The following is a 16,953-nucleotide window of genomic DNA, read 5'->3' as shown; positions in this document are numbered from 1 at the left end:
AAGGAAAGCATACCAAAAGCTGCCTTCACTATCCTATATACCTGCGACTCCACTTTCAAGGAGCTATGAACCTGCACTCCAAGGTCTCTTTGTTCAGCAACGCTCCCTAGGACCTTACCATGAAGTGTAGAAGTCCTGCTAAGATTTGCTTTCCCAAAATGCAGCACCTCGCATTTGTCTGAATTAAACTCCATCTGCCACTTCTCAGCCCATTGGCCATCTGGTCCAGATCCTGTTGTAATCTGAGGTAACCCTCTTCTCTGTCCACTCTTCCTCCAATTTTGATGTCATCTGCAAACGTACTAACTGTACCTCTTAGGCTCGCATCCAAATCATTTATGTAAATGACAAAAAGTAGTGGACCCAGCACTGATCCTTGTGGCACTCCATTGGTCACAGGCCTCCAGTCTGAAAAACAACCCTCCACCACCACCCTCTGTCTTCTACGTTTGAGCCAGTTCTATATCCAAATGGCTAGTTCCCCCTGTAATCCGTGAGATCTAACCCCCCTTGCTCATCAATCTCGTAAGGGGAACCTTGTCGAACGCCTCATTGAAGTCCATATAGATCACATCTACCGCTCTGCCCTCATCAATCCTCTGTTACTTTCTCAAAAACTCAATCAAGTTTGTGAGACATGATTTCCCATGCACAAAGCCATGTTGACTCTCCCTAATCAGTCCTTGCCTTTCCAAATACGTGTATATCCTGTCCCTCAGGATTCCCTTCAACAACTTGCCCACCACCGATGTCAGGCTCACTGGTCTATAGTTCCCTGGCTTGTCCTTACAACCCTACTTAAACAGTGGCACCACATTAGCCAACCTCCAGTGTTCCGGCACATCACCTGTGACTATCGATGATACAAATATCTCAGCAAGAGGCCCAGCAATCACCTCTCTAGCTTCCCACAGAGATCTAGGGTACACCTGACCAGGTCCTGGGGATTTATCCACTTTCATGTGTTTCAAGAATCCAGCACTTCCTCCTCTGTAATATGGGCATTTTGCAAGATGTCACCATCTATTTCCCTACAGTCTATATCTTCCATATCCTTTTCCACAGTAAATACTGATGCAAAATACTCATATATTATCTTTCCCCATTTTCTGCGGCTCCACACTCAGGCCTCCTTGCTGATCTTTGAGGGGCACTATTGTCTCCCTAGTTACCCTTTTGTCCTTAATGTATTTGTAAAAACTCTTTGTATTCTCCTAATTCTATTTGCCGAAGCTATCTCATATCCCCTTTTTGCCCTCCTGATTTCCCTCTTAAGTATACTCCTACTTACTTTATACTCTTCTAAGGATTCATTCGATCTACCCTGTCTATTCCTTTTTTTTTTAAACCAAACCCTCAATTTCTTTAGTCATCCAGCATTCCTTTTACCTACCAGCCTTTCCTTTCACCCGAACAGGAATATACTTTCTCTGGGTTCTCATTATCTCACTTCTGAAGGCTTCCCATTTTCCAGCCGTCCCTTTACCTGCAAACATCTGCACCCAATTAGCTTTCGAAAGTTCTTGCCTAATACCGTCAAAATTGGCCTTCCACCAATTTAGAACTTCAACTTTTAGATCTGGTCTATCCTTTTCCATAATTATTTTAAATCGAATAGAATTATAGTCGCTGGACGCAAAGTGCACCCCCACTGACACCTCAGTCACCTGCCCTGCCTTATTTCCCAAGAGTAGGTTAAGTTTTGCACCTTCTCTAGTAGGTACATCCACATACTGAATCAGAAAATTGTCTTGTACACACTTAACAAATTCCCCTCAGTCTAAACCCTTAACACTATGGCAGTCCCAGTCTATGTTTGGAAAGTTAAAATCCCCTACCATAACCACCCTATTATTTTTAGATATTGTTGTGGTTCTGTTCGCCGAGCTGGGAATTTGTGTTGCAGACGTTTCGTCCCCTGTCTAGGTGACATCCTCAGTGCTTGGGAGCCTCCTGTGAAGCGCTTCTGTGATGTTTCCTCCAGCATTTATAGTGGTTTGTCCCTGCCGCTTCCGGTTGTCAGTTCCAGCTGTCTGCTGCAGTGGCTGGTATATTGGGTCCAGGTCGATGTGTTTGTTGATAGAATCTGTGGATGAGTGCCATGCCTCTAGGAATTCCCTGGCTGTTCTCTGTTTGGCTTGTCCTATAATAGTAGTGTTGCGCCAGTCGAACTCATGTTGCTTGTCATCTGCGTGTGTGGCTACTAAGCTGGTCGTGTTGTTTCGTGGCTAGTTGGTGTTCATGGATATGGATCATTAGCTGTCTCCCTGTTTGTCCTATGTAGTGTTTTGTGCAGTCCTTACAGGGGATTTTGTACACTACGTTGGTTTTGCTCGGTATCGGGTCCTTTGTCCTGGTGAGTTGCTGTCTGAGAGTGGCTGTTGGTTTGTGTGCTGTTATGAGTCCAAGTGGTCGTAGTAGTCTGGCTGTCAGTTCAGAAATGTTCTTGATATATGGTAACGTGGCTAGTCCCAAGGGATAGCTGGAATTGACAACCGGAAGCGGCTGAGACAAACCAGTATAAATGCCGGAGGAAACAACACAGAAGCGCTTCACAGGAGGCTGCCAAGCACTGAGGATGTCACCTGGACAGGGGACGAAACGTCCGCAACACACATTCCCAGCTCGGCGAACAGAACCACAACAACGAGCACCAAATCTTCTCACAAACTTTGAATTCTTACAGATAGCTGAGATCTCCTTATAAGTATGTTTCTCAATTTCCCGCTGACTATTAGGGGGGGCAAGGTGCCTTTGTATTCCAAAGTGGCCACCTTCTACATCACCACTTTTGGTGTCATCTGCAAACTTACTAACTATACCTTCTGTATACACATCCAAATCATTTATATAAATGACAAAAAGCAGTGGATCCAGCAACAAACCTTGTGACACACTACTGGTCACAGGCCTCCAGTCTGAAAATCAACCTTCCACTGCATCTTCTGTTTCCTACCTTTGAGCCAATTATGTATCCAAATGGCGAGTTCTCCCTGTTTTCCATGTGATCTAATGTTGCTAACCAGTCTCCCATGTAGAACCTTGCCAAATGCCTCACTGTGTTTCATTTAACTTGAACTTACTCATTTAGCTATCTTAGTCGTTGTGTATTTCCAGATTGTTTCCAATTGTTAACTCTTGTTCTCCTTTGCTAATTAAGTTTGACCATTTACTGTTTTCAGTCTTAAATACAAAAACAAAACATACTCCATTATTCGTAAATCCATTTAATTGAAATGCGAACACTGATTAGTAGTCCTGTTTAGTGATCATTTCTCTCTCTCTCCCATTTCCAGAAAATGTGCAATGATTTCAGCTCATTACGGACTAAGTGATGTGTTTGACAACCTTATAATTTCACTGTGCAAGTTTACAGCTCTTAGCAGTGAGGTTGGTACTTGAAAAAACTTCATTCTTTCAAATATTAAGATTTCTCTTAAAAGTTGCTGAGATAATTTAACATACTATAACATTTGCTTTGATTTTGTTAGCAATAGTAATGAAGAAACTTATTTCAATCCAAGATTTAAATTTGGGTCAAGAGTTTCACTTTGTTTGTTTGGTGTTCATGGCAGTTAACTTTAAGAAAGTGCAGTATTCATGAGGGATACACTTTGGTCTATTCCTCGCCCCTGTTTGTAAGGAATAATGCAGTATAATTGCCAGGCATCTTTGAGAAGGGCTTATGCCCGAAACGTCGATTCTCCTGTTCCTTGGATGCTGCCTGACCTGCTGCGCTTTTCCAGCAACACATTTTCAGCTCTGATCTCCAGCATCTGCAGCCCTCACTTTCTCTCAAACATCTTTGAGATGCCATCAATAATAAGTATTTTGGAATGTGGTATGTGTTCCATTATGATATTTTGGTAAAATATCTTAGCTGGATACAGATGATGAAAAAGAAGTAAAATAGAAGAGCTAAAATTATTTGATTTTGAAGCTATCCAATGTTCATTTTATTTAACTATTAATTTGCCAGAATTACTGAATGGTGGGTGTCAGAGAATGGTGAACAGTTTCTACACACCAGGCTCCCAGAATCCAGATAGCAATATAAAAGTTGTCTAAGACAAACCTATGAAGTATAACAACCTATTTTCAACATTTTGTCTGTTTCAAAATTAGCTTTTCTGCTTAATCGTGACTGACACCAGGTACCACATCATTCACAGGGCGACACGGTGGCTCAGTGGTTAGCACTGCTGCCTCACAGCACCAGGGTCCCAGGTTCGATTCTAGCCTTGGGTGACTGTCTGTGTGGAGTTTGCACATTCTCCCCATGTCTGCGTGTGTTTTCTCCAGGTGCTCCGGTTTCCTCCCACAAGTCCAAAGATGTGCAGGTCAGGTGAATTGGCCATGCTAAATTGCCCATAGTCTTTGGTGCATTAGCCAGAGGGAAAATGGGACTGGGTGGGTTGCTGTTCGGAGGGTTGGTGTGGACTTGTTGGGCCGAAGCGCCTGTTTCCACACTGTAGGGAATTGAATCTAATCACTTCTAACCAATGAATTGACGTTACTTAACTTTAACATCTTTCCTGAGACCTTATTATTATCTTTGACTGTAGCTCTTTTTGGGCATCTTTAGCAAATAGATTAACAGGAAATGGGTATGATGTTTGAAACAGGCTTATACGAGCTATATAAATTATTGTTTTTGCCACAAGCCTTCAACGGCTCACTATTTTGGCCTCAATTTTCTCATGAAGGCTGGGAAGTATAAATAAATGAATCCCAACAAATTGAGAATTTTGGCTATATTTTGATACAGTATTATTGGACAGTGCATCTTAAAGTTGTAATCATTTAAATTATTTTTGTATTTCTAAATGTTTGTGCAGTCAGTTTGAATCTTCCATGGATGTGAAGTTTACAGTTTTGAATTGGATTATCAAGATTCTCTAGAAAAAATCTATCTACACTATGAGAAGTATAAAGCTTGAAAGATTTCTCTATAAAATTTGTATTGAATTTGCTTTCAGAATTGTCAAACAAAAGTAAGCAAATAGGTTTATGTAGGAAAGCAATCTTGAGGAAAGTGCAGAATTAATTAAAACTGTGTGTAGAATACCACAGCCCTACTTCAGGATGAGGAACCTTTTGAACATATGAATAAATTACTTTATTTAGTGAGGTTTTAACATGGTATGACCGATTGCAAATTTAGTAGCATTAGTACTGTGAGCATTGAACTGGATATTGACAAAATCTACAAATGTAACGTGAAAGTTAAAATGAACAATTGAAAATTATAAGTCAACTGGTAAACAAATTTCTTGTGGTTTTAATAGAAAAAGGACCAATCGCCATAAATAGTTAGCACCAAGGGGACTTGGTGCTTAAGTAAGTTCACTAAAGTTTTGAATTGAGTAATTGTGGAGAAAGTTATATTATTTTTAACAAACCTATTACAAGTAGACATTTTATTATGCATTGATATGCAGATATTTCTTTGAGTTTTATTGCAAATTCTTTCTAAATTCTGATCTGTCAAATGTCATTTGCTAGTAGATCATTCACTTGACGTTCGTATTGGCCTGAACACGTGACTTGAACATTAACATTCATCTAATTTCAGCAATTCATACTATTGATATTGTCCTCACTCTTGAGTTTCGAAAAACATCTGCTTTGGTAGAACAGTGGACATTACTTTCTGCTCTCTGTCTTAATAGACCTGCTGATGAAAATTGGTCAGTATGGTGAAATCTTGCTTCTCATTAGCCTCGTGCCAGCTTTTCCTTTCATTTTGCCCCAAGTTTCTGTTTTTCTATCTCATTGCAATCCACATTGCTCTGTACTCTTCCTGTCTATGTCAAAATCTAATTGAAACTAATTCTGTGCTAATTGAATTTAATTTTTTTTTAGGGTTTGCAACCTGGGCTTGACTCCTTTTGATTAAATCTGCAGGATGCAAATTTGCTGTGCTGTCCACCAACCTGTTAATCCATTGTGTTGTACTGTTTTCCTGCAGACTGTGGAAAACCTTCCAAATGTTTTTGGTAGCAATTCAAAGGCTCAACTTGCAGCCAAGACTGTGTTTAATTTATCTCATCGTCATGGTGACATTCTTCGAGAAGGATGGAAGAACATTGTGGAAGCAATGCTGCAGCTTTTCCGTGCCGAGCTATTGCCCAAAGCCATGGTGGAGGTAAGCATTTTCTCCTCTCATCATTCAGTTAAATTCTGATCAATAGTTGTTACCTGTGCGCAGAGAAGAAAATTGACATGTTTATCACAAAAATAAATGCCACTGTGTGTTTTCAATTTTTAAAAAATATGCTAACCTATGGCAAATGTATAACAGAAATCCAGATAGCTTTTGATGTATCGACAAAAGCATGTTAAATATTTCACAGTACATTTTTCAGAAAGTGGTGACATAATTTTTAGATCTCTCCTAAAATATTGAAATAAAATAATAGTAGAAGAAAGCAAAACTCTAATCTAATGATGTCCATACTATGCAAATTAATGAAATAAAAATTAATACTTAGAAATGTGCATTCATTTTTGAAAATAGTATGCCACATAGTGAGTTCCAGGAATTCTTTCAGTCATCTACAGATTGATATAACCAGCATAACTCTGCCCCGAATATTGAAAGCACAGTGTGATATCATTTCACTGGTACTGTACGAGACAATTTTCTCATTCTGATTAAATTAGTTGACAGAATGATTGCAACGTCTCATAACATTATACATCAAATGTCACAGCGAGAAATTGTAGCTCTGAACCATCTATAAACTGCAACATCAAAATCTGAACAGAACCAAAATTAGTTGATTTCTTTAGAACCCATTATTCAGAGCTCTCACTGGAATATGAGAGATTCTGAAGGGTGCTTGACAGTAGATACAGAACAGTTATTTTCCCAGCTGAAAATGTGGAATATAGACCAAGAATAAGGACTTGATCATTTACTGCTGAGATGGGAAAGGAATTGTAATGTATGTTGGAGCAGATATCTGATTTAATCTTGCTTTAATTCTCAATTCTTAACTTGAAGGCTGTGCAAGGCCAGTGTATTAAAGGAAGGAACAAAAGGTGAAGTCACTCCTTTAACTTTGTCATTAAAAGACAGCTAATGAATTTAATGCCAGTGTTAAAGATCTAAAAGAAGTGACAAGCATACAAAGGTTCTCTCATTTTGGCTTTGAAAAGAACTTTAAAAAGGCCTAAATGAATAACAGAGTTTCACAATAGGAGAGAACAATGTGGAATGAGTGGAAGAATTGATTGGGACAGAAAATTTTAGACCAGAGGACTGATGAAGAAGCAGAGAATGAGAAAATGAAGTACTAATGCTGAGGTTTGAGTTGAGCACATTGCAGATCCTCAAGGATGGAAAGTTGGATTCACATGAGATGAGGCAGTCAATGTGTTACCCAATGTGATGTTCACCCACACTGAATGGCATTGTTAACAAATAGATCTAGTCTGCTTTTGCTCAACAGCAAACTAGGTTATTCAGGATTTTAAACAGAAACAGATATTATGCAATGTATTGCTACGTTTATAACCCTAAACTTTGCTTTTAGAGTCAGAGACATACAGCACAGATACAGCCCCTTCGGTCCAACCAGTCCTTGCCGACCATAATCCCAAATTTCTTATTCATGTACTTCTCTAACTGTCTTAAATGTTGTAACTGTACCCGCATCCACCATTGATGAAATGAAGGACACATGACCTGTACAAAGAAACTTTATGCAGAATTGGCAAAAGGATGCAATAATTTTAGCTTTTTAGTTTCCAGTATCTGCTTTATACCTTTTGTTTATGTTTTCTCTAATCTGTTTTAAGGCAGTGGTTCAATCTTTGTGCAGTTGGGGTGGAGTATTATGGAATGTAGGCTGGCAACATGTGAATGAGAAGAACCATAGTTCTGTGTTAAAAGGCTGATATTACTGTAATTATAGCCAAATTAGTACCAATTTATGCTTCCATGATTATCAGGAAGTTCTTAATCTGATGTCCTAAACACTTAGCATTGGAAATTCAGTTCTTCACTGATACAAAATGCTGGTTATGTTAATCTGTTGAAATTTGAGCACAATATTAATCTCAGATACATTAACAGGCTGTCGTGATTTAAAATTTGCTAAGTGCTAAATTAGCTTTAAATGCTTTGAATTGACTTGTTTATTTCAGCCTGTCGAGTCAAAGATCCCAGTTAATTCCTTTGTCAAAAACTCTGTCATAATTTGAGAAACCGATTTCAGTAAAAGGCATTTCAAACTCTAAATTGTTGTGTTTCTTTTGATTTCAATCTAACACTAATCAGTATTGTAATAATTATAGCCTTGTAGAAATACACATTTTTTCTCAGTGAAATTCCATTGTAGCGGGGCTGGAATGATTGTAAAGTTATCCTCTCGAAAGTGTTGGGCCAACAGTTTATATTCAGGCAGGAATGGTTGGAATCATGAATAGTTTTAGTGCAAGCTGTGTCTTTGTAATACTGCTGGAATTTCATTTTATGATGTGGTTTGACTTGTGTGTTTTAAGTAAAATTTAGTATAGTGCATTATCCTTGCTCATCACCCCAAGATGAAGTGTTTTACTATGTTCCCCATATTAGATTAGTGCAGCAGAAAAGTTGGTTGAGTATACAGGGGTTGTAAGCTGTAGGGCCAATCAAGACCTTCAGAGAAAAAGTGATGAAATCATTTTGAGTAATAATAATAATATTTGAGTGCAACTGGTGAGCTTCATTTGCTTTGTAAATGTCACTGAATTTGAAGGGAGATTAATTTCAGGGCAATGTCAAAAACAGCATCAGGATGATGCTGCTGAGCAATGCATTGTTATAGTTGATGCCAGTGATCATGTTCTGTTCATAGTGATGACGGCTTTAGATTTGAAAACTTCTTACCTTCAATAAGGATGATTTCTCATTTTTACAAACATGCCTGAAGTTCTGAACCTTCTTTGTGTGGCATGCATACTTCAATTCGCTTGTATCTCCACCTGTTGAGTGTTTACACTTCTATTTATTCCTTCATGGAATGGAAATGTTGCTGAGCCCTTATCGAGAGCAATTAGGGATGCATAATAAATGCTAGCCAAATCGATGATGTCCACATCCCATTAACATATTAATAACCAAGTAACTCTAACCAAATGAAAAGAAATCAAAGGAAGTGCTTTAATAAGTAAAGACTAGTCATTATTATCTAACTTTGCTTATAACAGTGTGACATTGCCACCTGCTGTTCAATTCCCAGATCGTTGATTTTCAATATTTCTGAATCTTTTTCTTCTGATTAAATAGGTCTGTTAAAAGCTTATGAAAAGTTCTTTCCAAATAGAAGTGGAGACAGCAGCCATGTATAACATTCTCCTGTTAAGATATGAAATAACATTGAAACGCTGACAGAGGTTTCCAGATCTTAATTGTTTTGAAAACCTGATCATTTTGATATGAAGTAATGTTTTATTCTTTCCATTGCTGTTTAATCTTCTTAATTGCTGTTGTACTTGTCTTGCATTACATAATTACTTAGTTATGCTGACAGTTTTAGCTTAAAGCCATTTCTAAACTTAAGAACAAAGTTATTTAACTTAAATGCAAATGACCAATTATGATGCTGTAAATCAATTTGTTTGTGTAGGTTGAAGACTTTGTTGAACCCAATGGGAAAATCTCTCTCCAGCGTGAAGAAACCCCCTCAAATCGGTAGGATTTACTCCATTGAGTGACTAAAATTGTCCTTGACTTTGATGTTAGATTTGCAGTGTTATTTGGCAATTAGCTGTGGTCTAAAAAGGACCATTAAACATTCAACTCCAGTAGAGAGAGAATTTGTTAAATGTAATTTGAGGGGCTCCAATCACCCAGCATGGAGCAAGGTGTAGAGGCAGGGCCAGCATGATCTACCAGAATTGTGATGAGGTGTCATTCTATGTCACAGCCTCATCAACTGAGCACCACCCTCTCTCCCTTCAACTCTCGAATTACAAAGCCAAAATTGTTTCAGACGTTTACTTGTCCTGTCCATTCATTTTGATATGGAGAAAATGTGCAAATTGGTGTTTGTTTGCATTGCTGTAGGGAAGTTGAAACCTACTGTAGTGCTCAAGTAAGGAAGAAAGTAACTAAATTCAGAAGGAAGCTTGAGGGAGAAAAGGTAGGGACGTAGAGGGGTTGACTTGATAGCTGGAGAGAAATGTGTTGAGAGATATTGATGAGAGCAAAATGTGAGTGGGAAGATGAGGTTAGGCACACGGGAGCAGGAGGGTGTAGGAAAAGAAGAGTGGAGGGGAATTGTAGGGGAACAGAGGGAATGGAAGATGTTTGGCTAATTATTTGAGGGGACACATTCACTGAGTTTCAATACAGACCTGCAGCTTCCAAAAACCGCAACCACCTTTTTTTCACTCATCTGTTAGGTTTTTTTCAATAAATAAACAAAATTGTTTCTCTTTGAACAAAAAAAAGTCAACTTAATTCCCTGTGAATCTTCTTTTGTGTTACAATTCAGCAGTTGTCCAGCCAATTTTAATCTTAAAATACTGGACAATTCTGGACAGTTAGTAGTGAAATGTGGGTTGAGCAGAGGGGACAGCAGTGGGAGTGCTGAGCAGTTTCTTAGAGTTTGAGTTAATGTTGTTAGATGGAAGTGGACGAAGGATGAATTTTATGTTCATTGCTTTGTCATGATATTCTGCTCCACCTTCACTTTTTGGGTGACAAACAAGCAGGATATGTACTAAATGGTATTAAGAGTTCATAGTTCAATATGTTGTTCTATTCCATTCTTGTTATTTAAAGCTACCATTGTAAAATGAGTTCTGTAAAATATATCGATCTGATATTAGATATTTTGTGCTACGCTGTAAACTTCTTGGACAGTGTGGTTTTGGGAAAAAAAAGTGCATTTCTAAAAATACATTTTGAGTTAGTTCGAGTGATTTCAAATATTATGTACTCAACCTGACCACATTTTCAACAAAGATGGACAGCACCCTTTAATGGCTTAAATTATTTTGAAATTTCTGCTACAATTTTTGTACAGCTTTTTGACAAAAAATATTTTCAGAATTTGTAGAGGCTGATATGTTTTCTTTTGGATTGCAGTGGAGAGTCCACAGTCCTCAGCTTTGTTAGTTGGCTCACATTAAGCGGTAATGAGCAATCCAGCCTGAGGGGACCATCTATAGAGAATGAAGAGGCCAAACAAGCAGCTCTGGAATGCATTAAGGTAAATTTACTTCATGCTGCTTCACTGCCTGGAAGATCTTTTTTGACTTGGAAGATGGTTTATATTTGGTGGATGTTTGTAGTTGCTAATTATTAAATGCAGCTTAATCTTCGATGAAACTTGTGGTTTGAGAATAGGAAAATGGCACTTTCTTATCAATAGTTCATCAGCTCAGACTTACTGCATTATTTCATTTACGATTTTTTCTTTCTTTCTCCCATTAATTTTGTTTATATCATTTTTAATGATCTTTTAATGGGTTGGGTGAGGATCAGCCTGAATTTTATTCTGAATATATCCTTATTAATAGAGATCCAGAAGAATTTAAATGGTTCTCTTCCCAATGCGTGTTTACACTCAATAATAAAGGGAGGAGGTGATCACACATCAGTGACAGATTTTGAATTTAAATTGTGTAAATATCAGCATGCTCTGGGTAATGGCACCCTATGTAAATGCAACAATATGTGCCTTTAATAAAGGTAAAGTTGCCATAGTCTTACCAGACCATAGGGCTACTCTAACTTTTTAACTGGACAGCAGATCGACAATTGCAGCAGCACATCATTTTCCAACTGTTTATCTCCTTCTACAGAATCAGCAGACCCAACTTCACCTTTCCCATCCAAAGATACTAGAGGAGCCACAAAACCAATCTTTCAAAGTCATTATAATATAATGGTAGCGCACTTTCTTGTAGTTGCTGTACCCTGAACTTGTTTCAGTTTTACAATCTCCTTCCTTACATTCTGTAAAAAAAAATTTAATTGACATTTACTTAAAAAAAATCCGATTCATATCCTGTTCTTTTTCCTCCAAAATTCGAGATATTCATGTAATGTGATTATTTTGCAAACAATTTCATATTATTTGACTTCAAGTCACAGCAGTATGTATTTGTTAGCTGAATATATGTTTGGCAGCATGGTATGCTATTCAGGTGAGTGACAATTAGTCATAAAAGCTGAAATCCCTGGAGAAACTCAGCCGTTTTGGCAGCATCTCTGGAGAGAAAATAGACTTAAAGTTTTGAGTCCAGTGACCCTTCAGAATTCTGTTTTCTTTCCACAGATGCTGCCAGAACGGCTGAGTTTCTCCAGCAATTTCAGTTTTTGTTTAAGATTTCTAGAATTGGTAGCTCTTCGTTTTATTTGAGTGACAACAAATGACAGCTGATCTTAGAACCTTCAGCTTTCTGATTTGACTTTTTCATTTTAGCAATGTGACCCTGAAAAGCTGATTACAGAGAGCAAATTCCTTCAGCTCGAGTCTCTTCAAGAATTGATGAAGGTAATTTATAAACAATACACAAATGGGGATCGTCAGTGCAAGTGTTTCAAGATGGTATTGGGTCTTAAGCATGGTCAGCTGCTAATGTATCCTGTCCCGGTAAAATGATTGTAATGAGGTAAATCCAAGCAATTACTTATTTGTCACAAAGATTGATGAATGTTGTTGGAGGACAAGTTGCAAGAATTTGGTAAGGAGTTCAACAGATTAGGGTGTATAATTGATGCACATTACAGGGGCACACCATATTGAACAAACATTTTTTAAAATAAAATTACAGGATTGGCCATGTTGCAGTCATGATGTAACACTAGCTTAATTTTAATATTTATTCTTTGGAAATTTATAAGCTTGTTTTGATTAGAAAAGCTTTATTTTGGCCGTATTCCATGTTAAAACGTGTTTTTCTAATCTGGAATTTCATCAGGCTCTCATTTCTGTGACACCAGATGAGGAGACCTATGATGAAGAAGATGCTGCATTTTGCTTGGAGATGCTGCTGCGGATAGTGCTGGAGAACAGGTAATTGGGAAGCAGTTGGCCCATTTCAAGTTTGTCAATCTGTGATTAATCTCAGAAGCTAAATGCAAATCAGATTTATTGTCACTGAAGCATAGAACAGAAAAAAAATCTGTCCCTTCATTTGATTCTTTTTGTTGTGGGGGTGTTGGAGAGTATGACAATGTCTCGCCAATTGTTCCAGACAAGTTCTCCTTTATTTTCTGGATGAAACTGACAAGTATTAGCATATATTTTCTTAGTTAACAGCCCATCACTGAAGTTTAGCTAATCTGTGCAAGTTCTTATATTTTAATACACACTCGTGAAGTATAGAGAAACCAGATTTCCAGAGACATACAAGAAACTGTTTGCAATTTTGAAAATTGCATTTCGTAAGTTACTTTAGGTGATTCAGGTGGAGATGATGAAATATATCACCAGAATCCTTATTATGCTAATAAGATGCTTTCTTTTATCAGGAACATATTGTTTGAAAGTCATTTATCACAACTTCCTGGTCCAGTTATTAAAGATATATTTAATATTTGAGAAAGTGGTGAGCAATGCTTAATTTACTTTGTCCTTTGTTATTCCTTGTTTAGCTTTGTCAGGGTTTAATCAGCAGCCATATTGTGGGCCTTCCCCTATTGAGTATCTAATTGAAAGTGGGGCCAAGATGTTACAGAAAATAGCAGATTTCCTATTTATACATGATTTTTACAGCACAATTCTGTTGCTTTGCTTTCCTTCGAATAAAGGTTCTCTATGCTCCTTGAATCAACTTGGAGTTTCAATTTTGGGACCAAATATCCGGCTTCTTTGTGTGGCAGTGTTGGGTAATCTTAAGACTAGTAAAACATCATATTCTGTTATAGCTAACCAGACAGTTTATTCTTAAGTGTTTCTTCTTCCAGTTTTCCAGGAAAAGAGTAACAAAATGACACCAATGAAAAATGAGATTACTTTTAAGTCCTCTTTCCTAACTAGTTGATTACATGATAGGTTAGGTTCAGCAGTTCCCCTCCTTGGAACCACATGTGTTAGTTATTTCTGCCATGTCTATGCCAGAGTTCCCGGTTTTCATATCATATTTTATTCTTTGCCCTTGCTTTTGAAGGGCATTCAGGCAGATAGAATAATGGTGAGAATTGTCAAATGGGTTTTGGGATTCTCCAATGCTTTACGTAAATGGATCTAAGTTATTATCTAATGTCGCCAATTGGCAATCATTGGAATTTAGAAACACCACCTTCACCCACAGATGCCAAGTGGATGAGCTATGTTGACCTCCTTCCGAAGATGCCAGCAGTCTTGAGTTTATTTGATTCACTCCATGTGATATCAAGAAAAGGCTTGAGGATTTGGATACTGCAGTGGGCAGATGCAATGAGCCAAAAACCTTTTCTCTGAAGCATAACAGTTCAGTGATTCCATAACCATTGACCAGAAATTGAATTAGACCAGACATATATGGCTAAAAGAGCAGGTCAAAGGCTGAGAATACTGCACTAACTCTCCACTAAAGTATACTCCTGTGTACCACCCAAAAGGCAGAATTCGGGAATGTGATGTGGTAGTCTACACTTGGCTGGATTCATGCAGTTCCAACAATACCATCCAAGCCAAAGCAGTCCTTTCAATTGGCACCACATCCACCGCCATTAACATTCAGTCCCTGTAATATAGTACAGTAGCAGCAATGTGTACCATTGTCAAACTTTACATGAGAGGCCGCATTTGATTTTTTTTCTCTTTCATTCAAGAAATTAGTGAGCTAGTTTTGGAAACATAAAATTTGCTGCAACAGTAAATGAAGTTGCAGAAAAATGTCCAAACTGATAATTTTTATTTTTAAATTAGTTATTAATAAAAATGACCATTAAATAAGGCCAAGCAGGAGAAAGAGCTAATAAAATCACCTTTGTCTTTTTCAGTTAAGAAGCAGAATTAAAGAGAGAAACAAAAGTCTATAGCCTAAGTCCTGATCACTAAAGAAGGGGGTCAGAACATAGTTTTAAGGTCAGAGGGAAAAGACTTTAAAAAAGAACTGCGGGGTGACTTTCTCAGCAGAGGGTGGTACGGGTATAGAATGAGTTGCCAGAGGAAGTGGTGGAGGCTGGTACGATTACAACATTTAAAAGGCATCTGGATGAATATATAACAGGAGGGGTTTAGAGGGATATGAGCCAAATGCTGGCAAAAATCATATTGGGATGTCTGGTCAGTGTGGATGAGTTGAATCAAAAGGTTTGTTTCCATGCTGTATGACTGACTGAGTCAAGCTGAAGATTTGGGTTTAACTAACACTGACTTTGGTTTGTCTCTGGTTAGTTCACACTCCATGCTGACCTTGGTGAAATTCATGTGAAAATAGGCTACCTTCTAATCTAGGTTCTCCTCTTACAGCCTTCATTGTGGACCTGGGTAGAGGGATCGAGTGACACAATATTACCTGTCAGTCACTTGAGCCAGTGACATTTGATGATTAATATCAGCACGGGTGTGTCTGTTCTCTCTTCTTCCCCTACAAACTGGCCATGTACCAACCTGGCTATCTGATTCTCTTACATCAAGTTCTACCTTCATTACCCTCCCCTTTTAAACCAATGAAATCTTCCCAATCCCTGTTCTGCAGATTTGCCACTTCCATGCTTCAAATTGACTGAAACCACTTTTTGTACTGCTCAAATTAGTAGATTTCTCTCCCTTGTTTGCTGCTGATACACACTTAGAGAGTTTGTCTCTTTTCAAAATCTTCTAGTTATACTTGCATACAGTTTGAACAATATCTTGAGTGAGTCACATTGGGTGCCTGGGTGGGCTGCATTGGGACCCAGAAACTGCCTGCAAGGTAAGCCTGATCAAGGAGCAATGCAGCAACTCATCAAGGCTCCTTTGACAACAGTTTCCAAACCCATGATTTCTAACACCAAGAAGAACAAGGGTAGCAGATGTATTTGAACGTCACCACCTGCAAAGTTCCACTGTAAACAATGCACCATCCTCACCATCTTTGGATGAAAATCCTGGAACTCTGGCAGCACATAGGTTTACTTATACCAAATGGACTGTGGCAGTTTAAGAAGGCAGCTTACCACCACCAACTTCTCAAGGGCAGTAAAAGCAGGCCTGGCCAATGGCTCCTGCACCTATGAACAAAAATTAAAATACTCACCAGTCAAGAAGACTTTTATGGAGTACCTCTGCAACTGCAGGGATTCACATTTCTCCCACTCCTATGATTACTTCAGCAAAACCTGAATGAAGATGTGATTTTCTTTTATTTAAACCCTTTTTTTTCTTCTTCCATCCTAAAGAGATCGAGTTTCATTCGTCTGGCAGACTGTACGAGATCACCTCTACCAGTTGACTGTTCATGCAACAGAGCAGTGCTTTCTTGTGGAAAGAGCAGTTGTCGGTCTTCTCCGCCTGGCAATACGGTTACTGCGCAGAGAGGAGATCAGTCAACAGGTATTGAGAGAAACTGCAACTGAACTTATAATAATTGAAGCTTTAAATTATTCTTTTTAACTTCAATTTGTTAACCCAGCCCTTTATTAATGGGCATTGATTGGATGTTTAAGTTTAACTTTGCAACTTAGGGCGAGATTTTAACTTGCTTAAAACCCATTCGCTTGTTGAGTTAAAACTGAACCAATGGAGTGAGAGAATATTGGAGCAAAGAGCTGTTGGCCCTTTGCACATGTCCACTTGGAAGAAAGCTTAATCATATTTCCATCCCTTTATCCATAGCCTTTTCAAATTGAATTTTCAAGATATTTTAGCCCCTTGTCTTAATCAAGAAATAAAAAAAAAACTTCTTTATTTTCTCCGAACCCATAATAATTTTGAGCAGTCTACCCTAACCTCCTTTGTTCTACTGTAGAGAGTTCTTAGCTAAAACTTTCATTCTTGGTGTTAATCTCTTGTCTGGTCTTTCCATGACCTTGACATC

At 38.2% G+C, this 16,953-nt stretch overlaps 1 protein-coding gene and 1 long non-coding RNA gene across 7 annotated transcripts in view; one reads left to right on the top strand and one right to left on the bottom strand.

Annotated features, from left to right (window-relative positions):
• gbf1 (golgi brefeldin A resistant guanine nucleotide exchange factor 1) overlaps positions 1 to 16,953 on the top strand; it is a 264,652-nt gene that overhangs the window by 224,867 nt on the left and 22,832 nt on the right. For all 6 annotated transcript variants that reach the window (XM_087982453.1, XM_087982455.1, XM_087982454.1 and 3 more), the window contains 7 exons: positions 3,297 to 3,390; positions 5,972 to 6,148; positions 9,618 to 9,682; positions 11,084 to 11,207; positions 12,426 to 12,497; positions 12,925 to 13,019; positions 16,316 to 16,469. In XM_087982453.1, the coding sequence (XP_087838579.1) occupies positions 3,297 to 3,390; positions 5,972 to 6,148; positions 9,618 to 9,682; positions 11,084 to 11,207; positions 12,426 to 12,497; positions 12,925 to 13,019; positions 16,316 to 16,469 (781 nt within the window). The remainder of the gene's footprint in view (positions 1 to 3,296; positions 3,391 to 5,971; positions 6,149 to 9,617; positions 9,683 to 11,083; positions 11,208 to 12,425; positions 12,498 to 12,924; positions 13,020 to 16,315; positions 16,470 to 16,953) is intronic.
• Positions 4,738 to 16,350, bottom strand: LOC122541936 (uncharacterized). Its single transcript, XR_006309721.2, has 2 exons — positions 16,174 to 16,350; positions 4,738 to 6,201 (listed from the first exon to the last, which is right to left on the bottom strand). It is a non-coding gene; the product is annotated as an uncharacterized LOC122541936 (long non-coding RNA).

Source organism: Chiloscyllium plagiosum, unplaced genomic scaffold (assembly GCF_037043375.1).
Source record: "Chiloscyllium plagiosum isolate Xiang-an unplaced genomic scaffold, Cpla_swu_hap1 HiC_scaffold_43, whole genome shotgun sequence".
In the NCBI taxonomy this organism is placed as follows: Eukaryota; Metazoa; Chordata; class Chondrichthyes; order Orectolobiformes; family Hemiscylliidae; genus Chiloscyllium; species Chiloscyllium plagiosum.
This window is presented reverse-complemented; position numbering and strand designations above follow the sequence as displayed.